This window comes from Synchiropus splendidus, chromosome 1, assembly GCF_027744825.2.
Source record: "Synchiropus splendidus isolate RoL2022-P1 chromosome 1, RoL_Sspl_1.0, whole genome shotgun sequence".
In the NCBI taxonomy this organism is placed as follows: Eukaryota; Metazoa; Chordata; class Actinopteri; order Syngnathiformes; family Callionymidae; genus Synchiropus; species Synchiropus splendidus.
The window spans coordinates 49,594,202-49,619,844 of NC_071334.1; the positions used below are offsets into that span (position 1 = coordinate 49,594,202).

General features: G+C 43.4%; 3 protein-coding genes across 9 annotated transcripts in view; 1 reads left to right on the forward strand and 2 right to left on the reverse strand.

Annotated features, from left to right (window-relative positions):
- The window catches only part of LOC128752776 (sodium-driven chloride bicarbonate exchanger-like), a 35,652-nt gene extending 27,180 nt beyond the window's left edge, over positions 1-8,472 (forward strand). For 4 of the 7 annotated variants that reach the window (XM_053854386.1, XM_053854387.1, XM_053854388.1 and 1 more), the window contains 10 exons: positions 812-917; positions 1,347-1,508; positions 2,001-2,114; positions 2,252-2,413; positions 2,656-2,907; positions 2,963-3,277; positions 3,516-3,638; positions 4,863-4,927; positions 5,152-5,265; positions 7,036-8,472. In XM_053854386.1, coding sequence (XP_053710361.1) covers positions 812-917; positions 1,347-1,508; positions 2,001-2,114; positions 2,252-2,413; positions 2,656-2,907; positions 2,963-3,277; positions 3,516-3,638; positions 4,863-4,927; positions 5,152-5,265; positions 7,036-7,111 — 1,489 coding nt within the window. In that variant the 3' untranslated portion in view covers positions 7,112-8,472. Of the gene's footprint in view, positions 1-811; positions 918-1,346; positions 1,509-2,000; positions 2,115-2,251; positions 2,414-2,655; positions 2,908-2,962; positions 3,278-3,515; positions 3,639-4,862; positions 4,928-5,151; positions 5,266-5,453; positions 5,492-7,035 lie in introns of all 7 variants that reach the window. The other 3 variants (XM_053854393.1, XM_053854392.1, XM_053854390.1) reach the window with 2 other exon arrangements.
- A 1,701-nt stretch (positions 8,473-10,173) lies between these two features.
- Positions 10,174-11,439, reverse strand: LOC128752778 (glucagon-1-like). The gene is made up of 4 exons (XM_053854395.1): positions 11,400-11,439; positions 11,222-11,328; positions 11,007-11,162; positions 10,174-10,434 (listed from the first exon to the last, which is right to left on the reverse strand). Exons 2-4 carry the CDS (start codon positions 11,317-11,319, stop codon positions 10,317-10,319), a joined length of 372 nt encoding a protein of 123 aa, XP_053710370.1. The 5' UTR covers positions 11,320-11,328; positions 11,400-11,439; the 3' UTR covers positions 10,174-10,316.
- A 2,202-nt stretch (positions 11,440-13,641) lies between these two features.
- Positions 13,642-24,750, reverse strand: LOC128764999 (dipeptidyl peptidase 4-like). Its single transcript, XM_053875362.1, has 26 exons — positions 24,519-24,750; positions 24,358-24,445; positions 23,724-23,822; positions 21,656-21,747; positions 21,515-21,589; positions 21,395-21,447; positions 21,259-21,331; positions 21,000-21,120; positions 19,310-19,464; positions 19,142-19,239; positions 18,944-19,073; positions 18,695-18,733; positions 17,942-18,043; positions 17,795-17,865; positions 17,669-17,722; positions 17,488-17,600; positions 17,365-17,412; positions 17,194-17,292; positions 16,388-16,457; positions 16,118-16,312; positions 15,909-15,963; positions 15,738-15,837; positions 15,602-15,660; positions 15,461-15,533; positions 14,097-14,170; positions 13,642-14,009 (listed from the first exon to the last, which is right to left on the reverse strand). The coding sequence occupies exons 1-26, from the start codon at positions 24,519-24,521 to the stop codon at positions 13,917-13,919; spliced, it is 2,232 nt and encodes a 743-aa protein (XP_053731337.1). The 5' UTR covers positions 24,522-24,750; the 3' UTR covers positions 13,642-13,916.
- Between the last annotated feature and the right edge of the window lie 893 nt (positions 24,751-25,643).

Sequence of the window (25,643 nt, forward strand, 5' to 3'; positions counted from 1 at the left end):
GGTCTACAGATTCATTTCCTCTTGTCATGTTGAAAACAAACTGCAGACCACTGTGTTGCTCTCATTGAGGCAGAGATCTGCCCCGAGACATGCGAATGAGCACTATGACCAGGGACCTTATCTGTGTTGTCTAGCTGTAGTTTCACACTAAATATCTTTGTAGCATTAACAGTCAACTTCATGGAGCACTTCAAGAGGGCACAGACATTTTAATTTTATTTTATTTTGGCATGTTTTTTCCGGAAAGATTTCCATCTAAAACTTGCGTTGTGTTTTTGTCAACTAAATGGATTTTATGTTCACTTGAATATTAATACTGATTCAAGTGAATGAAGATAGCAGGGATGAGTCAAGGACATCGTGCATTCAAACTACTACTTATGGATTGATACGCAACAATAAGCCAGCTGTATCTGACAGTGTATGAAATTAATAAGTGGAAGAGAGCTGACAAGCTCAGCAGATTAATTCGTGCACTGTTCTTATGATGATGCTGTGTCATCCAGCAACAAATGTTAAGTCAAGAATTTATGAGGTTGGGATTCATAATCCCAGGATACAGTGTCTCCCGAGAACATCCTTCATTATGTCCATACATGATGGTGCTCAGGTTTCCTCTGGTGACTCATTGGACTGCGGGACACTGTGTTGTTGTTTGTGTCTGAAGATGAACTAAACCCCAAAAGGCCTTGACAAGTGTGACTATATGGAAAAATTATTGGCTCTAAAACAGGCGTGACAACCATGCTTAAAAGCTGAAGAGTTTGTTTACAGATCCTCAAGCTTCTGGATGCACTTTTATTGTCTTCAGATGTGCGTGTGTGGAACCCAGAGACCCCAGCAATGCCACAATGAAGTTCTGGGAGGAGAGAAACATCACAGCCTCCCAAGTCAACTGGACTGTGCTGGACGTTCACGTGAGTAATTCCTGAAATTTGGATATTCCAGACAATAATGGGTTAAGTTAGGACCGGTCTGTATGTGTAGCAACACGCCTAAAAAGGTGCTTTAATTTACTCCGCGCTGCTTCTGACGCCTGGTTCCGTCCTGCAGCATGGTAACTAGGTGGAGATTAAGAACATGTGGCGAGGATTTCATGGGATAATCCTGCATGGGCACAGAAACGCAGCCTGAAAACTCTCACTGTATCACTCACGCCACCAGGAACAAGCTCTTCCTTTTGAGATGTGTCAATATTTAGGCTTACAATTCTTCATGATGTGTCAGGCATCGACTTTGACACCTTTTTAATTGGTTTCATTTTTGTGTTCCCTTCCTCCCTCTTGTCATTCTAATGAATCTTGTTATGTCATGGCCGTCATCACCTTGTCCTCTGGTGCCAGTAGGAGTGCGAGATGCTACATGGAAGCTTTGAAGGCGCCGCCTGTGGTCCCCACGGTCCCTACATCCCTGACGTACTGTTTTGGTGTGTGGTGCTGTTCTTCTCCACTGTCTTCATGTCTGCGTTCCTCAAGGAGTTTAAGACCAGCCGATACTTCCCCACCAAGGTATGCGCCGGTGAAAACCAGCCCTCACCCCAATTTTTTTCGTTATGCTCTTTACTCGACAAATCATTTGTCTGGAATTTATTTTTAGATTCATATTTTAGATCTACAAAACATGATGCCATCATATCTTTCATGGTCACTTAGTGCTTTCTGTTAATAAAGAAAAGCCTGATGTTTTGAATGTATAATATGTCGGGCTGTGTCACTCAATATTAATAAAATGATTTTTTCTTTTGATGGTTGTTCAAATGTGATTCTGAGGACTGGGATGATATCATTCAGGATGTACTGAACTTGGTTTTAAACTGAACCACAGCGCCATCTAGTGACAAAGGATTATATTTTACCGTCTGCATTGCCGTTCTATGTGTGATATTTCTATGATTCACCGAATCATGACACCCATCGGCGTAATGTGTGGCGTGATGCTGACTCACCAATCTGTTGCGCTTCAGCCCCACCTGGTGGTCACTGCTATACTTTCTTCTGCAGGTGCGGGGCATCATCAGCGATTTCGCAGTCTTCATCACCATCCTCACCATGGTGCTGATAGATTACGCCCTGGGGATCCCTTCACCTAAGCTGCAGGTGCCCAGCAAGTTCAAGGTGAGTTTGAGAGTAGGTTTGCGTGTGGTTCCCAAGTTAGTGTGTACATGAGGGGGTCATGAGGTCAAGACATTGTCTGAGATGATGGACATTTAAACGTGAATCTGGAGAGCAAATGGAATTCCGTTTTGGTTCAGCCAACCAGAGACGACCGTGGCTGGATTATCAACCCAGTTGGTCCGAACCCCTGGTGGACCACCATCATCACATTCATCCCGGCTCTGCTGTGCACGATCCTCATCTTTATGGACCAGCAGATCACAGCGGTCATCATCAACAGGAAGGAGCACAAGCTGAAGGTATTTCATGTCATGCTTGTTTTCTACCAGTAGGGGGCGCGCTACCATGATTTAAAGATGATTTTGAACTCCTATGCTGCAAGAGCCACACCACAGCCAAAGGTTCCCAACCCCTTATAGAAGGTCTTTATCGACAAACAAGCTGGATGGAAACGTTTAAGAATTGAAATCTTTGAAGTACAACTGGCTGACTCTCCTTTGAAGAGAGTCATTTGATGTTGTCTCTCTATGGTCATCAACAGAAAGGTTGTGGATACCACCTGGACCTGTTCGTGGTGGGCGTGATGCTGGGCGTGTGCTCGGTCATGGGCCTGCCGTGGTTCGTGGCTGCCACCGTGCTGTCCATCTCCCACGTGAACAGCCTGAAACTGGAGTCCGAGTGCTCCGCTCCCGGAGAGCAGCCAAAATTCCTGGGGATCAGAGAGCAGCGTTTCACCGGCCTGATGATCTTCACCCTGATGGGCTGCTCTGTCTTCATGACATCTGTGCTGAAGGTCAGTTGGGAATCTTGAACGCCCTGAACCATCCTGAACAATGTCTGTTTTTCAGTTCATCCCGATGCCGGTGCTTTACGGTGTGTTCCTCTATATGGGGGCGTCTTCGCTCCGAGGCATCCAGGTACACTTCTTCAGTTTCATGTTGGGGACTAACAGCGGAAAACTTGACGACTCCGTGTATCTGTGCGTGCAGTTTTTTGACCGTCTGAAGCTGTTTGGCATGCCGACCAAGCATCAGCCAGACTTCATTTATCTCCGCCATGTTCCCCTGAGGAAGGTTCACCTTTTCACCATCATCCAGCTCAGCTGCTTGGTGCTGCTCTGGACCATCAAGACCTCCCGAGCTGCCATCGTGTTCCCAATGATGGTAATAAATCCCACTTTCCACCTAGATTTGTGGCTGACATGGTTTTCCAGTGCTGCTGTCACGTGTTAGAATGAGGAACAGGAGGTAATGTGCTAACGTCCTGGACCCTCCCCCAAACTCTTAAAGCTGATAACTGAGCTTGCAGTCCAAGTTGCAGCTGCATCTGCAGCTTCTTTAATACCCATCAGGTTTCCAGACTGTCGAACATTGAACTGTCGCTCATGGTCTGCTCTGTCAGGTCTTGGCGTTGGTGTTCATCCGAAAGCTTCTTGACTTCATCTTCACCAAAAGAGAGCTGAGCTGGCTGGATGATCTGATGCCAGAGTGGAAGAAGAAGAAGCTGGAGGACGCAGCACAAGAGGTGCGAGACTTTGATGACGTGCCGTTTTACTCAGTGAACATATTCTGCTTTGATATCACTATTTCAGCATGCTGTAGCTTGAAAACTGTTAAAAAGATAAAAAAAAGCTAGCTGAAGCTAAAAGTGAGACATCTTTAGTGTGATGGAGGGAAGTGAATTCACTCATCTAACGTGTGGATTATGACGCCACCAAGCGGCAGCCACAGTGTATTACATAACAATCTGGTGGAGATGCTCTTGCACATCTCTGAAGCAACGATCACTGTCGTTTACAGCAGGACGCTGAACACCTCCACTGCTTTTTGCAGTGAATTTTCTCTATATTTTTGTTACATTGCGGCTACTCAGTGAAACATCGACTCCAGTTTGCACTGCCTGTGGACTCACTGTGAACAGACACACTGTTAGTGTCAAACTGCACAACTGAATGTTCAGAATCGGAGTCAGTCATATTCACTCTCTGCCTACCACATTATACTGCCTCCCTCAGTCCGTACGCTGGAGTACGGCTTTAGAACTGCGTATACTCGCTGTATAAACTGTGATAGAAACACGCCCACAAATGTTGCTCAGAGTGGAGCTGTGAGTGTCCACCTTTTGCTTATGTAAAGTGGTAGCTATATCAAGCTTCAATTTGCATCTTGGTGAGTTATAGTGCTGCAGATTTTGTATCTTTGCTCCCCTGAAGTTTCACCACAGTTTGTTATAGTTAGCAGGTGGTTCAACTATATTCATATTTGGTCGCTGCAAGTAACTGCAAGGCCTCTTTTGGGGCCACGCTTTGTTGTCCAACAACTCAAGTTACAAGGTACAATTTTGGCAAGTAACACAAAATATTTTTTGTCTTATTGATTCGGTCTGAGAGCGACTCGCATTGTGAAATACATGTTCCGTAAATCAGGATTTTTGAAGTTTCCAGTCAGTACAAGCAAGTTTCTCACGCTGTACGCTAACGTGACTTTTATTTTCTATCGGTTTTTAACTCTTGCTTCACATACACCGCACATTGAAATGCATGTTGTTAAAGTCTTGCTGACACTGGGTAGATAAATAAAATAGTCCTCCTGGCTGAAGCTTGCGTTTGGCTGTATAAATGCAATTTCTTCAAACTACTTGGCTAAAGTACATGTAGTTTTACAAACTTATCTTCCAAAATAGCTTCCCCAACGCGACCAATGACATTTTCTATTCTGTGGATGACGTTTTTATATTTTCTCTCATCAGGAGGAGCACAGTATTATTGTCGAAGAGGAAGGCATCGTACAAGTGCCATTGGAAGCTCATTTCAAGTATGAGCTCTGTCTGCTATCAATCCATCCATCCATCCATCCATCCATCTATCTATCTATCATCCATCTGTCTGTCTGTCTGTCTGTCTGTCTATCTATCTATACGCTGGTGTTTGTGTAGTAACCAGTAAGCGGTCAGCAGGTGTCGCCAAAGACAAGTACTGAGACACGTATGATTTCAGCCCAGCTGAACATCTGATTCGTGGTCTGGTGTGTTTTTGAAGGGGAGACCCTGCCACCGTTAACATCACGGATGAGATGTCCAAAGGATCGTTTGGCAACGTGTGGAAGAGTGTCAACCCTCCTGAGAGCACCAACAAGGAGCCGAGCGCAAAGAGGTGAGCACAGTTTTGTGGCGATTGCCATTTCAAAGGGTCAGCCTGTTTGAAATCGTGGAATTCTAACATTTTTCCAGGAAACTGAGAAGCTAGTGTTTTGAGATGAAAGGGTTCATCTGCTGTTGGCAGATTTCCCACAGAGTAGACTAACACAGACCCTGCTTTTCTCCATCCATTCCACTCCCAAGCTCCCCCACCTAACCTCTCAGCAGCTGGTACCCCAAAGGTAAGTGGCTCCTGCTCCTGGTGGTGGTCCGTGCATGCTCCGAACATGACAGTGTTGGTGTCCCGCGAAACACAGCATGACGTTGGTGTGATTATCAGCCTGCATGCTGTTTTCTTGTTCCTGTCTTGTCTCTAGAAATCAACCAAAGAGTTATTTTGCTATTTTGAATCGAACCCATGCTGCCAGCCATGTTTATCTAACATTTTACTGTGTGAAAAAAAATGAAGCCCCTTCAACTTCAGCGTTCATTTTCTGATAGATTTGTTCTTCTCTGTCTTTATTTCATCCTTCACCTGCTATGCCTCTTCCTCCTCCTCCTTCCTTCGTCCTGCTCTTTCCCGCTGCTCCTTCTTTTCCTCCTCCTGCTCCTTCTTCTTCTTCCTCCTCCACATCCACCTCTTCCTCGCCTCCTTCTTCCTTTCCTCCTTCTCCTCCTCCTCCCTCTTCCTCCTTTCCTCCACATCCTCCTCTTCTTCCTCTTCCCTCCTCCCTCTTCCTTTCTTTCTCCTCCTTCTCTTCCTCCTCCTCCCTTTGCTCCCACTCCTCCTCCTTCCTTCCTCATTCCTCCACATCGTCCTACTCTTCCTTCCTGTCTGCTCTTCCCTTCTCCTCCTTCTCCTTTTTCATCTGTTCCTCCCTCCTTTTTGTTCTTCCTTTCCTCCTTCCTTTTTTCTTTCTTTCCTCCACATCCTCTGTCTCCTCTTCCTCCTTGCCCTCCTCTTCATCCTCCACTGCCTCCTCTTGCTTCTTTTCCCCTCCTCCTCCTTCTTCCTTTCCTCTTCCTTTGCTCTTTCTTCCACATCCTCCTCCTCTGCCTCCTCTACCTTCTCCTTCCCCCTTGTGATCCTCCTTCTTCTTCCTTTCCTGCTCCTCCTCCACCATCTTCGTCCTCTTCCACTTCCTCCTTGTCATTCATCTTCCTCTCCTCCTCATCTTCCTCCCCCTTGACCTTCTCGCACTGCCTCCTCCTTCTTCTTCCTTTCCTGCTCCTCCTTCATCCTTTTCCACTTCCTCCGTGTCATTCATCTTCCCCTCCTCCTCATCATCCTCCCCCTTGACCTTGTCGCACTCCCTCCTCCTGTTTCTTCCTTTCCTGCTCCTCCTCCATCTTCTTCTTCCTTTTCTTCTCTTCCACTTCCTCCTTGTCATTGTTCTTCCTTTCCTCCTCTTACCTTTTTCTTCTTCTTCTTCAACATTCTTTGTCCAGCATGTCCCCTATCTCCACTTGTCACAAACCGTCTGAGTCTGACCTCCCCCAAACTTCTCCGCCCTCTCATACACTGTGGCTGCTTTAAATGCCAGCTCGATCTTAAACCGCCTTTACTTTCCCGTATTGATCCGAGCTGGCTGCAAGGAAAAAAGGCAATTCCTCCCCTTGATCAACAAGTCAGATTGCAGTCGGCAAACTCTCATGTCTCATCAAAAAATACCAAAATAACCCTTTAAGTGCACTTTGATTTATTTAATTGATTTGTGTTTTAATTCATTAATTTATTTAAATTTTGTTCATAACTTGTTTTGCTTTGGTTTTTTTTTTCATGTAGTTGTTCCACTGGAGGTGAAAAGCGCCACAAGCGGCGAAGACACAACAAGAGCCTGGACAGAGAGACGAGTTTGTGATGACACGCACTGAGGCGGTGGCACTATGCTGTCAGAAATAATATTTTAAAAAAGACAAAAAAAAACACACACACACACACACTATACCGTGCCACACTCAACCACCTTCGTACTGTGTTACACTGTGTTTTTGTCATGTATGTCTGTGTGCAGTTTGTGTACAACCGACAGTTGTGTTAGAAGCATTATTAACACAAAAAACCAACGCACATCTCGTCTTCTTTTTTTTTATTTTAATGTATATCCATGTTTGGTGATACCAGCAACTACAGAATTATTTAACATCTCTAGGTCAGTGGGCCAATAATATGATCATTTTAGACAATTTTTAAACCTACTTTAATTGTATTTTGTATCTTTTTTACATATTTCCAAAAAAAAAAAAGCAATGGCTAGTTGAAGAATCCTGCCTGTGCGACCGTAGTGTCGCCAGTCCGTCGGCTTGTGGACCTCAGATACTACAAATAAAGACTTGCCAAAAGTGTTTCACTACTAAATAAGTTGGATGATTACATTTTATATCTATATCTAAATGTCAGTGTGTGAGACCACGTTTTGATGATGGCGTCCCTTCCCCAGCTTTAGGAACCGTTTTGCATCGCTCGGGTTTTTGTGCGCTAATTGTGAAGAAAAGCCAGCTACAGTTGAAATCACAGAAACCACGACGCCGTGGAGCTTCATAAGAGAAAACTATGCCTTCAACCATATTTTGCAGGGCAGCTTTCGTCACTTTAACGGTAGCATGGCCGCACAGTTTGCATCTGTTGCTTGGGCTTTATTTTTAACTTGTTTTTCAATAGCTGAACTTGAAAGTGGCTGTACAGAAGAGCTGTGTGTTACCACCTCCATCCTCGTCCTTGTTTCTCACCCGCAGACGCGTGGTCTCTTCGCTTCGGAAGCTACTTGTTCTTCAAACCACCTCTCACCGCAGGATCATGATTACTTCTAGAGATGCAATAATACCTTTTTTTTCTGGGAAAGGCGACATATAATAAGCAGTTAAGAGTCTTAACAATGTATGAAACATAGTATATTTTATTCATGTATAATGTTACTAATATATTACTAACATGAAGTTTTTTCTTTCTTGTTGTTGTATGTTCTTTTCCTTTCGTCGATGAAATGGTTCTTAGTTGAGTAGAGAAGTTAATCATGGGTCAAAATTATATCAATAACACATATTTTGACCGAGTCTGTGTGTGGAAATTTTGCCTTAAATTTGGTAGAGCTAGCTGTACACTTTCTGTTGGATAATTTAAGTCACCTGTACAGAATGCTGTCTGTTCTGATCTGTTGTTTAACTGTGATCTGTTTCACGAGCGGCTGGGTGAGTGAGAGCGTAAATAAACATATGAAACCAATTCTCCTCACTGTTTTGTGTCATGATGTGACTCCATAGACTCTGTGACACCTCGGTGATTTTTTTAGACTCTCTTCTGGGCCAATTTTGATAGCTATAATGGGGATTTTTTTTTTATTTACATAAAATTTGGAGAAATAATAATAATTGCAGAAAAACACATCACATTATTTTTTAAACATATTATGAAAAAAAAAACTAGTGTCAGTCAAATGTCTAACAGCTTTTGAAACAATTTACATGAAAAGTAGTGATGAGTGGATCCTATTTTTAGAGGCCACCAGATGGCACTGTCCGTGTGAGTGGTAATAGGTAAAGAATTGCATTATATCAGGGAGTGTCAGACATTGTTTTGTGTTAAATAAAGTTGTTTGTTTTTTTTTACCCATTAATATCTCATGGATACAAGTTTTGATGACTTGTGATGGAGTTAGGTGAGAGTTGATGGAGTGTGAGTGTGATGGAGTGTCAATGAGTGTCATCCACACATCGCACGTGGTCTACGATGAGGCCTGTTTTTCTTTTAAGTTCATTCAGAATGATGCTTATCGTAAAGTTCTCTTGCCCATTTCATAATATGCAGAGCTGGGATAGTGTGTAAAATGTGTCATAAGTATGAATGTGCATTATTGGTTGTAGGTTTGAATCCCACTGTTGTACTTGTGTGGGCTACAGAGTAATGGAGTCTGAGCTGAGAGGTGGGAATGACTCCCCCCAAAAAATTGCACACAAAAGTATTAAATTGTGTCTACTGTTTTTTAGTTCGCATCCCAGCTTTGAGGGGAGAAGTTCTAAAAATCGCTCTCCAGTGAGAGGTTTCTTTAGGAGTTGTCTGTTTCCAGCAGTAAAATGACAAGGTCAGCCCCAGCCGACTGCTCCGTCGCTACTTTCTGCTCGACTTGTGCTTTTTTTTTAGCTTTGGCCGCTGTAGTTTAACAACTAGTTAGCGTCTAACTTGAACAGAAATCCAAACACACAATGAAACGCTTTATTTTGCAGAGCAGTGTGTTGAATTCAGATGTAACAAGTTCAACCGGCTTTACAATCGCAGTTAGAATTCAACCGTGGAGTCCACCTTTTCTACTCTAAAATAAATAACTTATAGAAAAATATGCACTGAATTCAGTTTCTTCTGCGTGAAATAAATGTTGTTTTTGTGTATTTGCATCAAATTTCACCAGTAAAAAAAGTCAAATATTACAATAACAAATACTACAGCACAAATAGCAATATGGCTTCCAGTGACATGGCTTCCTGTGGAAGGTGGCTTCCTGTCCGTTTGTCCGGCAGCTGATCGGCTTATCTCTTCTTCCTGCAGGGAGAGACGAAATTCCAAGTGAGTGAGTCTTTCCCGGACGGGAGAGGCCCCTGAGGTCACCCGACTCACCTCTCTTCGACAGGTTTGGAGGTCATGACCCAGAGTAAGTACTCCTTTGCAGCCATGGTGTCCAGGACTTTGCTAACATCGCTGGTGAAGCTCCCATCCACGTGCCTCCTGCTCAGCAGCGTGCCTTGCCTGCTGCTCTGTGATCTGAGTACGTAAACATGCACACAGCGTAAACCCCCCGACACCTCCCACTTTCAACTCTGGGGGAAAAGTCAGAATCTGTGATTTTCTTGCCGATTTCAGTTCATCGATCATCACTCAATCATCTGGCTGCAAAGGAAGATATCGATCAACTCAGGGTAAAAGTTCAGCTGATTTATTTTCTCACAAGCACAGTGAACATGAGAAGAAGGCAAAGAAAGGCGGAGAGATGGAAAGCAGGTGATTGGCTGCTTCTGTATCTGTCATCAAGGGGGAAAGCAGACACGGGGTGCGAGGGAGAGGCAACGCAGGTCAGCCTACTTTCTTCTGACTTGGCCAGACTTGAGTCTGGCTACAAAGTCTTTCATGGCCTGGTCCTTCAGGAAGGAGCTTACGTCGCTTGTGAACGTTCCATCCGCGTGGCGCTTCGTGCCTCTGAAAACACAAGGAGTGCACAGTGTTCAGAGCCTGAAATGAAATCACCCTGCTGGACACATTTAGAGGAACCAGATTATCTTCCCAATTTCCGTCCTGCTCATCCTGATGACCTCATCTTCAGGTCCAAAGGTTCACTCATTTGATCGTCTTCATGCCTCCTAGCTGAAACTAAAACGTCCGGCACACACACATATATACGGCCCTCGTGACTTTATTTTATCAATGACTCACTGGTGTCATAACCTCCTGCTTCCTCGTGCTACAACATGTCATAAATCCAGCCTCTTGTTTCACACATCTACCCTCAGACTTCCATAGCATCATGGAAATAATGCCGACATTTTTTTTTGTGAAAAAAGTGAACTGTATATTTTGCAAACAGGGTGAAGCCGCTGTCTCTCAAATTATGTTGTTTTATCACAACATTTAAAGCATGGAATCCAATTCCTCTAACTCAAGTCAGAAAATACAAATTTCAATATTAAAAGTACATGCTTAAACATCGTTGTCGAACCTTAAAAAACATTCTCAGCATCACACCTTAACAACAGAATCTCACTGAGACTGACCCGCTTCGCTTGTTGTTCATCAGCCACTGAACAAAGTCCTGCGCCTTCCGGTCCTCCAGATATTTGCTGTAGTCGTTGGAGAAGGTCCCCTCTGAGTGTCTCTTCATGTTGGACGACTCCCGTGACTCGTCCCCTAACGTGTCTTGTGACTCAAAACTGAAGACAAGAACATCCTTAATAATAATAGTCTGTGTCTGTCCAGCTCCTTTGCTTACCCTTCACTGTCACCAGCCTCTAACAGAGGAGCTTGCAAGCTTCTCTGGATGAGGGTGAGAACCAGAAGGATGGCAGCCAGGGACAGGATGCTTCTCATCGTAATAACCTGCCTCTCATAAAGATTGCGCATTAAACACAGCGACGCGGGAGATAAGTGGTGTCATTGTTACAACTCACCGTGTCTTGGTTTCTCCTGGGGGTTAGTTCCTGTGCTTGTTCCTGGTGCCCAGATCTCACCTCTGGGTCTGGCCCCGTGCTCTTATACCCCGCAGGAGGAGGAGGAGAGGAGTCTGCACAGTTTCATCGCTCGTTCACCTGTTACTCTCAATCCATTAGACTAAGCTCCTGTCACATCCACGAAATCAACAAGGTGAGCGCTGGTCCAGGGAGGAAAGATGTCATTCATGCGTGAGGCCAGCCGGTACTTAGGTGTCAAGATCAAACAAATGCACCTCATCCTGACAAACACCGTCTCGGGACGATACTTTAATGTGCTACTGTGCCATCAGGGAGAAGGTTGGTGTGTTCGCGCGTGCGTGCGGGCGCGCGTGCGTGTGTTTGATAGGGCGCGCAGCAAGAGGTGACTCAGTATTTATGGATTCACACGGACCTCTGAGTTAAAGACCGGCAACATCTTCTCCCGATTTACTGTTTTTTCTTTTTCTTTTTTTTTTTAAACAAGAGCTTTACGCTCCCATGCGTCACAAGAAACATGCAGTTTGCTCACTGGTGAATCATCTCGACTCAGAGAAAAATGTCATATCCTGCCAGCTTTTGATGGAAAGTACAAAAGTTACATTCACTACTAGCAACTTTACAGGAAATGCTGGTGTTGGAGAAGGAGCCGGTTATAAAATATCGCTGGAAATCTCAACTGAGTCCAGGAATATTTTTGTAGGATTCGTCTCTCTTCATCGAGCAGACGCACCAACAGTTTTTTTCTTTGCAAATTCACATCATAAAAAGCAGTTCAGGAAAGCATCTGCCACCTATTGTCCCTATCAAAGTATATTTTTAAAAATTAAGGTATGAATGTGAGACTTGGTGGAGTCTTTTATTAAGTATTTGCAGTACTAGTGCTCTATGTGGCAAAGGGGGTCACTTTGTTTTGGGCAGTCCATGATTACAATGGATGTTATCCAAGATTGGGCTACTATAAAAGCATCTGCGGCAAAGGCTTCTTCCATGTTTTAAGTGAGATATAATAGTAAATATGTATCTGAGAAATCCCTCTTTAGTGAGACTTTTTGTCCACTTCAGCCCACCGTAGATCAAGCTACTTGAGCTACACAGCCTGAAGTGAATGATTCTTTTACACGTGGCAGTCGCCAAACTCATTCACTTCACTTCATTTCACTTCACTTCATTTATTGCTCTCACGGCTTGAGTGCTGTGTTCATGAATATCGGAATATTCTATAGCGCTGAAAATAGCAGGGGACCTCACCTTTCTAAACTGACGTGAATGGCTGTGGCTTTTTGTTATTGTCGTTGGTTGTTACATGTGTTTTGTCTGCTAAGTCTTGAAGGTCGAAACACCAGATTTACCTTTATTAAAGACTTTAGTCAGCTCGGGGTGAGGAGACGTCGACGTCCAAGGCAATAGATTATGAGGGATCCGTTCAGAGTTTGCAGAAGGCGATGATGTACTGTATGAATGACTGATTGACTGTACTTTACTGAAAACATCAGATTAAAAGTGGAATTCTATATTTGAGCCATCATTTTTCAGAAGTTTAATTTCTTTTTCTACAATTGATAGTTGATTTATCACTTATTTTTTGTCCCCCAAAATAAATTAAATGTATTGCCGCAGATATCATGCAATAGTGCCTTCAAAAAAAAAAAAAATCATATTTACATGTCTGACCCAGAGTTCTGTAGGCAAGATATTTACCGCTTAATAGGATCTTCCATGATGTGTAATACTGTGTATATATATATATATATATATATATATATATATATATATATATATATATATATATATATATATATAAGGTTTATTAAAAATGAAAAAAATGTGTAACATTTTAAGTGTATTATGTCATGGTGCAATGAGATCTTCCTCTTCTTTACTACTACTACTACTACTAATAATAATAATAATAATAATAATAATAATAATAATGCAGTGTATTCAAGACTCTTGGTGATAGATAGGGTTGGTGTTCTGTCCACTTCTTGCCCCAGGTAGATGGGATGAGCTCCACCAGACCAACGACAGTTTCAGCTCTTTCTTGCTGTGATCTGTCCGCCCCAGTTCTTGACTGGACTTCTGACTTGTGCTGGTTCTTTTTGCTGCCACTGTTTTTGAGCGGATCCCGGTTGAGGTGTGCATGTCCCTGCAGGCTTCATTGCTGTTTTACAGGTGGTCATTTAAAAAAAAAAGCCACAACACAACACAATATTTCCGATAATTTAATTCAAACATAAGTCATTCTGCGTAATAGAAACATTCAACATCCCTGCAAAGTAACAAACAACATGATCCGCTTCACAACATTGCTTGAAATGAAAGACCTGAACGAAGAGGAACGTCACGCCGTTGAAAAGCAAATCGCAGCTCCCTTTAATGACACGGCCTTCAAAGATGCCACTCGCTTCGGGCCATAAACCGACAGTTACTGGTTAAGTTTCTATTTACAACCACCAGTCACGTCAGGCAGTAAAATTTTCCGTAATTGATTGGACTTCAGGCGAAGCATCTCTGCAGGAAGTGAGTCATGTGGGTGTAGACGTGCTGATAGGCGCGTCCGGTGAGTCCATGGTCCTTGTCCGTGTACCACTGCGGGAAATGAGCAAGTACATTTGGACTCATCCTCTGAATCTTAACTCAGAGACAGTGATGAAATGCTGCTTGAAGGTAACGCACCATGGCTTCGAAATCCACCTGCTCTTCCACCAGAGCCTCAGAGATCTCAGCCGCCTGCTGGAAATGCACGTTATCTGCAAGAAACACGGCGTGGAAATTGAATGGAACAGTTGGAACGGAATATGAAATATAAATATGAATTATTTAGTCATCTATTCTTATTAAAACATCAGTTATTCATGAAACATGATTAATAATGTTTGAAGGGAAATTCATTTGACCTTATGGAAGACCCCTTCTGTTTATTTCAAACTCCACAACGCCGTGGTCTGTGTTTGACGGTGTGCAGTGGTGAAGTCTGCTACATGCTTATTTTGCTGTTGTACCACAGCAGAGCGCCTTATTAAATGAAATGATTACAAACAGAATGGTTGCTGATTCAGCAAGATCAAATCACCAGACTCTTCTGAGTTCTTCTGGCAGCCCAAAGCAGGATTCTGCTGACATGGCAGTTAGGAAATTCAGGATGTTTATATGTTTTCTTTTTTTCTTTTATCTGAATGTTATGTTAAGTAAAAACAGTCTTTAAACCCAATTAGATTTTAAAAAGGGGACGAAGAAAGATCTAATTGAAAATAGCTACAGTTGTGGTACCACATAGTGCAACAGTCTTTTTTGACATATAGTTCACAAATATGTTAGAATCAATGACCTTAAGGTAGAGATGAGCTCATGAGGCTTCATGAAAGAGTGTCCTCATTTCAAGAGCCCACCAGATGGCGCTCTTGGTCTAAAATGATGGGAAGTTTCATTGAAATGGTTGTTGAAATCCAAAGATTTGAGAGCAGAGAGTGCCACCTAGTGGGCTCTTGCCAGACCAAAAGATATATGGAATGAATAAGAAAAATACTTCACATGTGAAGAAAAGAATAACAGGTGAATGACCTAGAAAAAAAGTGTGATTATGCTTTCACATTGGGCTATTTTATTATATATTACTTACTTTTTACATGTTTAACAATTATATATTTTACCAAATATAAATATATATTTTATAAACTATAACTTCAAAAAATACTTTAAATGATTCATTGAAACTACAGGTAGTTGACAATGTGTGAGTGGCTCTTCTTTTAGTTAGTAGTCGAGAGATCAGTCCTACAATCTCACTCTTGACTTCCTGCTTGGAACGGGCCGCACGTGGCACCTGACACTTTCTGATGTGAAGTAAAACCTTTTTCTAAAGACAGACTTGATTTGCAGTCAAAGGTCGGTGATTTGACGGTTTAGAAATGATGTGAGGTTTCATTGAACTAGTCCAATATTTTACAGCAGACAGTGCCACCTGGTGGCCTCTGAGAATCAGGACACTGTTTCATGAAACCTCATCGACCCTTCAATCTCTTGCTCCTCTGTGAACTCACCGTCAGCCGTTCCGTGAACTAGAAGATACTGCACCGAGTGAAAGTTCTTCGCCAGGGCAGTGACCGTTGTGTTCTGTCAATATAGTCAAGATTCAAGTTCATCGACAAGACTGGCTGACAACTGAATAGGTAAAAACGTACAGCGTAGAATCCCGGGTTGTCTTTGGGCTCCGTCATGTATCGCTCCGTGTAGATGGAATCTGAAATCAACGCAGCTCGCTGGCTTCAGCTGGGAGACCCTTCTTTCACTGTGGTTTCAACGTGTGATTTTACATACCATAATAGTCCCATTTGGAGACCGGAGCGACCGCCATTCCACATTTATAGACTTTGCTCGCAGAGCCGAGCGCCATGGACGTCACATAGCCGCCATAAGACTGAGAGATAAGATCAGAAGTGTAATGATCGTCTCACATAACAAACAGCACGTGTAGGTAGCTGGACTCACCCATCCCCAGATCGCCACCCTGTCTGAGTCGATAAATCCCATCTTGATAAACTCCCTGAAATATAAAAATAGATGATAATGACAGGGCTGTATGACGTAGCTGTCAATCATTGATGCTGAAAGTGTTTCAACGAGCAGAGAGATAAGAAAAATCCAGTTTCAAGGATGTTGTTTGAGCTCCACTGACTGGCCCAAACTGCGTTCCTTACTTGGCAGCCGTTATCTGATCTTCCACCTCATAAGTTCCCAGACGTTTGTAGATTTTATGCATTATCTCGTTGCCCTGGTAACCGCTCCCTCTGCCGTCAAAGCTGGCCACGATGACTTTCTCCGTGCTGGCCAGGTACGTGGACCAGCTCACCCGGTACTGGAAGTCCACCTTCTGGCTGCAGGGCCCGGCATACCTGAGCAGAGGGACACGCCTCGGCTCAGTGGAACTCATGGTGTAGCTCACCTATAGAATTACTCAGCACTCTTACACGTCTATCAGGAGCGGGTACTTCTTTGACTCAGAAAATCCAGGAGGTAGAAACATCTGGTACCAAAGGTCTGTCAGAAAAAAAAATCATCAGTGGAGCACAACAATGGCCATCATACTGTCTCTCTGACTGTCCGTCCACGATCATCAGTGCCGGTCTGCACTGAGCATTAGTGATGGCAGAGGAGGTTTCATGAAACTGTGTTCTGATTTTCAGAGGCCACCAGATGCCGCTGTATGCTGTAAAATGTTTGGACTTGAACAGCTAATTCAATGAAACCTCACATCTAACGATAGCAGGTAAATGAGGTTTCATGAAGCAGTGTCCAGCTTTTCAGAAGCCTGTTCGCTGTAAAGTGTTTTGACTCGAAGAACTCAATGAAACCTCACATAATTTAGAAACCAAGAGTGCCATCTAGTGGCCATTTAAAATTAGGGCACAGTTTCATCAATGCTGCAGTACTTTTTCAAGTAGAGATGGGCTAATGAGGCTTCATGAAACAGTGTCCTTATTTTCAGAGGCTACCAGATGGTGCGGTTGGTTTAAAAATGATGTGAGGTTTCATTGAAATGGTTGTTCAAATCCAAAGATTTTCGAGCAGAGAGCGCCATCTAGTGGATGTTTCACGATACCCCATCACCAACCTAGCACAGTATAGCCATGTTTTCAGGGTTTATGTACTTTATGAACTTAGGGTTGAATCTTAAAAACAATGTACTACGCTTCCAAAAAAGTGATCTGGAGCTGAAGCAATGACAGTGTCTCCAGTAGGTGACGAATCTTGGACTCTTTCAAATTTCACTCACCATATCCAGCTACTTTAATGGTGCCACGGCGCATGGTGGGCATGTGGACATCAGTGACGGCCAGTTTAAACTCAGAGTTGTTCTCCACATGCTGCATCACTGGAGAGGCCGCGAAGGTGGTTAGACTTCAGACAGTACAGTGTAACTGGAGGTTCCCAAGCGTCTCCTCACCTTCTCCATTGCTGTTATTCACCAGCGTGTGGAAAGGAACACCAGGGCCTTTGTGTCATAAACAGAAGAGTTAGACTGCTGGTGAAGAGAGCGTGAGGAGGGAGGAAAGAAACAACAACTGACCGCTGCAGCTCATGCGGTAGAAGGAGGCGCTGTGGCTGAAATAAGCCGAATTATACTGACAGTCTTCCCCACCTGATCCACAAGTCAGGCATGTGACGCCCTGCTTGGTCCACCTGAGAAGATGGAGCCACTTAGTCATCCGTCAGAATTTCAAGCAGAACAGGGTTTAAACAAAGCTGACTTGTAAACGTTACGTCCTCCTGGCTTTCCTCCTGCTTCATTACTGGAAAAGTACCTGTGAAATCATGAAATCCACTTGTTAGTCACTGCTGCGCAGCAACGTGCTTCAGCTTCAGCACAAACTCACACACTATCTTCCGTCACACTCTGGATGGCAATCACTTCCCATTTCCCAGACGTGATCGGCGTGGCGGCGCCCTGCCATGTGCCATATCATCAAAGAGGTGAGCACGCTGTAAAGAAGTGTTTGCTAAATACTTGGTCAGCCATTCACCTCCACCACGCGATGGATGTGGAAGAAGCCCTCGCTGTCGCTCATGAGCAGGTAGTAGTAGCTGGTGTTGTGGGGGGCAAAAACCGGCTCCGGGGGTGAGAACTGGTAAAGACACCAATGGCAGTCGCATAAAAACATCAGGGGAGACACATTTATGACATGGAGATTAGTTATCGGCCGATAACCGCAGTGATTATGACCATCGGAATCAAAGGAGAGTTAGGCTTAAGTGCCATTTAAAAAGAGGCAGTTAAGTCATATAACTTGAAGCAAGTGAGCATTTCGAAATGTAACATTTCTGGGACAATATTGCTGTTACTATTAAAGTCGGTTTATTGGTTTTTATTTGATTTTCCGGGAATAATGACGCTAGAATGAAACGGATACCGAGCATGTTGAAATGATACATTGCTCAGTGGTCTGTTATGGAAGGGGTTTATTTTTGTAAGGTAGTTTTATATTACATGTCTATTACATGTATATTACATGTCATTTCTGTGAACTTTGCTTGTCTTTTGTGTTTAATAAAAAAAAAATAATCTTGTAATAATATATTTTATATAAAGCAATACAGTGACAACATCTGACATTTATTTTCCTCATTTTGTATTACATTCACACTGCTGACTCAATGTTGACCAAGATATTTATAAATACAATTTCCAAATAAATTGTATTTTCAAAATGTTCCTAATTTTTCTTGGCCATTTTTATGAGATTGTCACACTTTGATGCCAAATGTGAGTTACCTACCCGTCCAATCCAACCAGTGGAGCTTGAGATCTCCTGTTTCTGGGAAGAATAAGAAAGCAAATTTCTTCAATTTACTTGCAAAACATTTTCTAAAATTCCAGGAATATCTGTTTCCACAGCTCATCCAGAATTATATCCCCAAAGTAATTTCCAAGAAGCTTTTTATTTATACATTCTTCTGTTGATTCAGCACTAGCTCTATATATTTATGCTCATCGAACTGAAAAGTTCTGCACCGTTCCTTTGTACCTCGGCGGGGTTCCAACCAGAATCAGTTCGGGAGTAGATCTGCAGGATGAGATGGTTTTGAAGCCTCTTCAGCCACTGAACAGCCAGGCGGTCATCAGCAGCCCAAGTAACAGTGGCCAAATAGTGATCACTGGCAACACACAGGGAGAGCTTTATGTTCTGAAACGTCTCTGGGCTGGACGGTTGAGGAGCTCTTACACATCTCTAAATTTCTCCGGGACAAGAACCTCGGTCACTTCCGTTGTGTTCTCAGCGTTCACAACAAACAGCTTTGCCACAGGATTTGTGGCACCAGCCTGCAGGGGATACCACACCAAGTGTTTGAGAAGTGAAGGGGCAGGTGTCAAGTTTAGAAAATAGAGGTACCTTGGGGTATGGGATGGAGACAGTGGTGGGGTACTGGTCCTCTCCGTACCACGAATACTCAATGTTGGGGACTTCAGTGTCGTTGAATTGAGCATACGCCACATATTTACCTCCAGGTGACCACCAGAACCCCTGACTGGAAGAGAACATCTCCTCTAGAAGAATGAGGGCGATACACTTTAGTCATTGGTGTTGAACAACAATCTGCAAATCTGACTTTCAATTGGATGGAAGGGTGGGTTGATGAATGGGTAGCTTGATGGATAAACGTTACTAATAACTCATAATAATAAAGTAACTCATCTAAGGCCACAAGTCAGACTGTCGCCTGATTCCCTCCACACTGAATCCCTACGGGTGTTGGGCCCAGGAGAGGACGAACCCATGTTGCCTTCTTGGGCTGAGCCCGTCCCACACCAGGTACTGGCCCCAGGACCCAGACAGGGCTCCAGAGGTCCTCTCGCTGGACTACTCAAGGTTCTGTTATTACTTTGCTTTAGGCGTTTCTGGGCCACAGTTAGTCTGACACCTCCTCTAGAACCCGGTTTGCCTTGGGAAACCCTACCAGGGGCAAATGCCCTGGACAACATAACTCCATCAAGCAGTCATGTGTAGATGAGGTTTCATGAAACAGTGCCCTGATTTTCAGAGGCCACTGGGTGGCGCTGGCACTTGAACAACTAATTTAATGAAACCTCACATCATTTCTAAAACAACAGCGCCATCTAGTAGCCTCTGAATATTAGGACACTGTACCATCAACCTTGCAATACTGTTTCATGATGCCTCATCTACCCAACATCCATTTGGAGAACAACAGCCTCAATCCTTTTTCAGTTTAACTGGACAATTGTGACTGGAGCTCCAGTAGGAAACAAGTATTTTTTGCAGTGAGCAGGGTGCTAATAAACCAAGCTTAAAGACCACAGATCGCACATCTAGAAAACAGGATTGTCATGGGGCGATGAAGGTAGAAAAAAATCAGTATTTTACCGCAAGTCAAGTTAATTTAGCGTCGATAAAAGCGTTATAAAAGAGACGGTGCTCTGCTCTGCTCCTGTTTTGTGGCAACGAAAGAATTTGACGAGTACTTCCTAGTTTCATACAATAACAGCAGTCATTTCGACAATATTAAGCATAAAAAAGGTTTGCACCTTTAAAACATGCCAAAATATGCAGTTTGCGCATGATAAACAAAGTGAGTTGAATTTCCTCCTCCTAGTCGCCTGAAATTGCATGGTAGTTGCAACCAAAGTACTAGTGGTGGTACACACACTATTTTTGCTCTTTTTGCTGTCAAATCTCTCCATCCTTTGTTTTTAACCATGAGCAAAATACATTAGTAAACCAACGGATGGAGGAATGGATGGACGGATTTTAATTTTCCCTGCTGAATGTTCATGGAGGGGGAGGTGAAGCAAGCGCGCAGGGAGATAGTTGGGTGTTAGGTTTGCAACCAGACGAGTAGTTGACCCAGAGTTGATGTAATGGTTAGGGTTGGGTTGACAAATTGATGGATCACACATAAAAATGAAGGTCGGAGTGTTGGACCGGCAAACAGATTTGTTTTTCACTCCAAAGATCAGGCCTCGACAGAAAGACTGCTCTGACCCCTCCCCTGAGTTGCATCACTCATCTGACCCCTCTTGACTTGACGTACTTCAAGATACTGTTTTGTCCTGCCACTCACCCTCGTAGACCCAGTCCGGGATTCCATTTAAGATCTGATTCTCTCGACCGTCGAAGGTGACCTGCTGCGCTGGCGACTCCGGGCTGCTCTTTACATACACATTGTTCTTCCACACAAAGGCCTGCACACAAACAAACCCCACACAAGTCAGCCCACAGATGTGCATGCACCGCGAGGTGAAGTGAAATGATCCGTCACTGGCTTCAAAGCTGGACTGTCACTTCAGGTTACGGGTGTAGAACTAGTGGTCGGTGCTCACCAGTTGGTTCCCGGTAGGTGCCCAAGAGAAGTACTGGACTTGATGAGGGTCGTCAGCGAGGGGGAGGTACTTCCTGCCGAGCGTGAGTCACTCTTAAGTCAGTCGCTTGAACCAAACCAACTTACTTTCCACTTACTTTGATTGTCGGTCATAAAGGACATAAGTGGCCGTGAACGAATGTCTCCAAACCTGCACAAACACCGATTTCTCAGTTTGGCTCAGGCCGAATTTGAAGCTGCTGGTATGGAAATCTGACCTTTGTGTAGTTGCTTATTAAAGCAAAGTACTTCTGGTCCGCCGACAGCTGGTAGTCGTACACCTGCCTCTCAGTCTGTTGGGAAGGAAGTACATCAGTCAGTTCCATGATAACGTCGTGGATTCTGAAGTTTGGACCTACAATAATGTCTTGACTCAGGACTTCTGTCGACGCTCCAGAGATGACATCCATGATGTAGACCGACCCGTTCTGCTTCCTCAGGTACTGATGATCTGTAACGTCACACACAACCACAACAAATCTTACCAACCAGGAACGATTCGACTCAAGTATGTGGACCAAGTCATGTTCGGCTGTAAACACACAACCAGCAAGCTCCTCTGTGAGCACAGACTTTATTACAGGATCTGGTCACTGCTCTGTTGTTTTGGGCCCAAGACCAGCAGCCCTCCACCCAAAGCTGGGGAGGGGGGTTGTATTCCGATGATGTAGCAAACTTGCAATTTTGGGAATTGCATAACATTGGAACACAATTCACAACAAGAGTGTGACTCTCTTTCTCAACACTCACAGTCAGAAGCCTGAAGTGAAGAATCCTAAAAGCAGTTTTGTATTAAACTGGGAACAGAAGAAGCTAAATCATAACAAAATGTTTTTCTTCAGAGAACAAGAATGTCTCTGATGCAGGGCAAAGATGGCATCAATTCACTAGATAACATAACTTCTCTGGTGCTGTTGACTCCATTTGCTGACTGACAAGTAACACACTGTTTGTGTTGAATTGCTTTACTCTAAGTCATGTAGAGACAGTGTGATTCCATATTGATACACAGCAAACAGCTTTCTATTCTACACACATCAAGCGTAGTCCAACATGATAACACTCATTATATACAGTTAATCCATAAATGAAAATTTCAGATATCAACAATTACATTAATGAACTCAAGTGTGAATGCTCAGTGACCTGGCCGTGCGGCTCTCATGCCCTCGCGTAGCGTTTTGGATAATGAGTTTTGGGAATTGGAATTTTTTCTTTTTTTTCTTTTCCTCAAATGTTATTTTTGTAATACGGAATTTATTTCTAAAGAAGATCAAGGTCCTACGTGTATAATGACAGTCAAAGAAACCCGGGTTTGGCTAGACATCTGTGAGTCTCAGGTTGAGACGGGCTGATGAGGCTTCATGAAACAGTGTCCCTATGTTCAGAGCCCACCAGATGTTGGTTTAAAAAAATGATGTGAGGTTTCATGGAAATGATTGTTTAAATCCAGAGGTGTTTGGGCAGAGAGCGCCATCTAATTGGCTCTGAAAATAAGCACAGTGTTTCATGAAGCCTCATCAGCCCATCACTAGTCTCAGGCAAATTCGGAATGTGCTACAGGTTTCCCAGCGAATCATTTGAGAGAGGACTAGTGTAAAACTGGAGAAAATAAATTACTGTGACGCACAGCATTGCTTTAATACAAACAAAACTCTGGCTCATATTTTCTGCTCTGCTCTACTCCAATAGACCAGATAACACACTGTAAATCTCACTCTTCATGACCATTTCTCATGTTGACATGATGGCAAATAAGTTGGCACATTTCAGGCCAACGGTGGGAGAGTGCTCCTGCGTTACGAGCTTGGAATAAAGTTTCCATCGTAATGCAACACTAATGTTTAAACAATAGACAGTCATAAAGGCTGAGTGAATAAAAGAATGAGTTATGGGAGGTGTAATTCACCAATAAAACGGACTGTTACTTAAGGTCATGGGAAATCTGACTGGTTAAAGCATTTTCCTTTACATAATCAAACATCAGCAGTTTTCACCACCAGATCCAAGCAACTGCTGCTGCCTTTATTAACATCGTGGCATCACTACATATGATTCAAATGAAACTGTGGAGTCAGATCTCATTACAAAACAAAAAAAAAAATACTATCTACATTGACAGATCATGGTACCTCTTGTTTGGTGCCATTGCAACATGTGTATTGCACCAATAAAATCTAACAAAAATGCAAGCGCAGAACAATCTATGTGAATCATTAACAAGTGTCCTGCTGAGCAACTCACACTGTTAAATATGGCTCATGGTGATGTCACCGATTCCCGAGAGAAAAATCCTCTTTCATTCATATCTTTCATCATCTTTTTGCCAGATAATGCTCTTTTTTCACCAAATATTAGACGACTATTTGTATATTTTGTAGATAAGGGTTGAAAAATGCGATGATTCATTCATATCACTTGTCCCACCTGAGATCCATCTCATGCCAAAGGACTGAGGCTTCATGGAGCTGTTGAAAACGTCTTCCAGGGTGAAGGTTCTGATGTCGCTGACGCTGCCATCCTTATCTTCGGGAGCATGAGGGGTCAGAGAGAACAATGAAGATGACATGTTCACAGACTGATCCTAGCCAGAAACACAAGTGCATCCTCTTATGGCCAGGATGACTTGGCTGGATTAGGCTTTTAAGACGTGCACCACTTCTGAACTTCACATTGGGAGCATAAAACAACTTGTAGCAAGATGCAGGCATGAGGTTTTGAATGACCAGTGGAGACCAGATGAGCGCAGTTGTATCGTAACACAGAAAGTATCCTGTCCCCAGCCACAGTGGTTACAGAGAAGAATTGACATTCTCACTATTAGTTGTAAAACTTCCATGTGCTGTAAATGGTGGGATTTCTCTCACCATTTATTTCCTCTCACTGACAGATTCAATGGCAGAGTGTGCGCTGGTAAAATATGTCAACAGTCCAAAACAAAAGTTTGTCATCACACACAACTAAATGTGAGACCTGGTGCTCTCATCCACAGCGTAAATAAAAGGCACTTCCATCTGAGAAATGACTGATAAATCCGGTAAAGTGACTGAAGAAAACTTACCGCTCAGGAAGATCGCGGTGGGCACAGCTATCAGGACGCACACCGCAGTCAATCCGAGGACCCCTAGAGCCACCTTAGCGATGGAGACCTGCATGACGGATGAGCGTTATAAAAAAAAATAAAATAAAATAAGACGAGCAGAAAACTCACTCGCAACTCACCATTGTTTGTGTGTGTGTGCTTGCGCATTCAGCGTGCGGTCATCGATCCACTCTGCTTTCAGAAGCGAGTGACGCAGTCAAATATTGCCTCGAGTGTCAAAGGTGGGTCTGTTAACGTGGAGCAGAGTAAAGTTCGTCCGGTTTGATGGTCTTCGAGTGCGTTTGGGGGGAAGTTCATGGCGCAAACTTGCTCGTGTCCTTCGGCGGGGGCTCGCCTGCAGCAGCCTATGACATCTGCTCTCCAAGGCTGGAGATCTACAATCGAACTTCAGTCGCGTTTACTGTCTCTCTGTGCACCGTGTGTCCTCTGTTGTTTTGAGGTGCAAATTAAATTTCCTTTATTTTCTGATGATGTGTCGCAGATCTCGCTGCGCTTCTAGAGTCGGAACATATATAAATATGAACATATATAAATATAAATATTTTCTCATCTCCCGCGTTAGTGAGTCCAAAGATTCACTACTTTCAGTACTTTAGTACTTTTAATTCCTTTCACGCACACACGTGCTTGTTTTTTGGAGATGCTGTACTTCGTAAGAGAGAAGGGCTCTCAAGAGAGCAGTGATTTACCTTTATCAAAAGACTTTCTGCAGGCTGAAATTCTGCAGACAAACCCCAATAGTACATGTTTTCCCTCACGTTTTATTACTCCTTGCGCAGAATAAGACTGTGGACTGCAACAATCGATGGCCTGCCGCCATGGCAGTATGAGACCGGTCATTTTCGTGGTTCAAATTTCAAAGTAGTTCCGTTTATTGGGGATGATAAATTAATCTGAGTTATTGCTATAAGTATTTGTTGTGATTGATTGTGTTATCACTCAGAGTTTTTTTTATTGCAAAAAAATCCATGCATCAAACAAAAACAAAGTAAACAAACAAAAAACACCCCAAACATTTGCTATTTTACTTGACTGCACCATAGAGGGCTATTGTTGGTTTTTTTTTTTATGTTCGATTGTGGATACACTGCCCTGCCAAAAAAAAGTGGCCACCTGGATCCTGGATCTGGGGTTGCTGCAGTTGGTCAGGTCTGGTTCAGCAACATGTTGTGCTCAAAGAATGAGGTCAGCTGACCACCTGAATATACTGAATGACCAGGTTATTCCATCAATGGATTTTTTCT

Coding starts and splice junctions, on each gene's coding strand:
- LOC128752778 (XM_053854395.1), bottom strand. CDS start 11,319: ATGAGAAGCATCCTGTCCCTGGCTGCCATCCTTCTGGTTCTCACCCTC. Junction 11,163..11,221: donor GAGGCTGGTGACAGTGAAGG/GTAAGCAAAGGA, acceptor TCTTGTCTTCAG/TTTTGAGTCACAAGACACGT. Junction 10,435..11,006: donor ATGAACAACAAGCGAAGCGG/GTCAGTCTCAGT, acceptor TTGTGTTTTCAG/AGGCACGAAGCGCCACGCGG.
- LOC128764999 (XM_053875362.1), bottom strand. Junction 17,723..17,794: donor AGTGTGACGGAAGATAGTGT/GTGAGTTTGTGC, acceptor ATGATTTCACAG/GTACTTTTCCAGTAATGAAG. Junction 17,601..17,668: donor GGAGGACGTAACGTTTACAA/GTCAGCTTTGTT, acceptor CCATCTTCTCAG/GTGGACCAAGCAGGGCGTCA.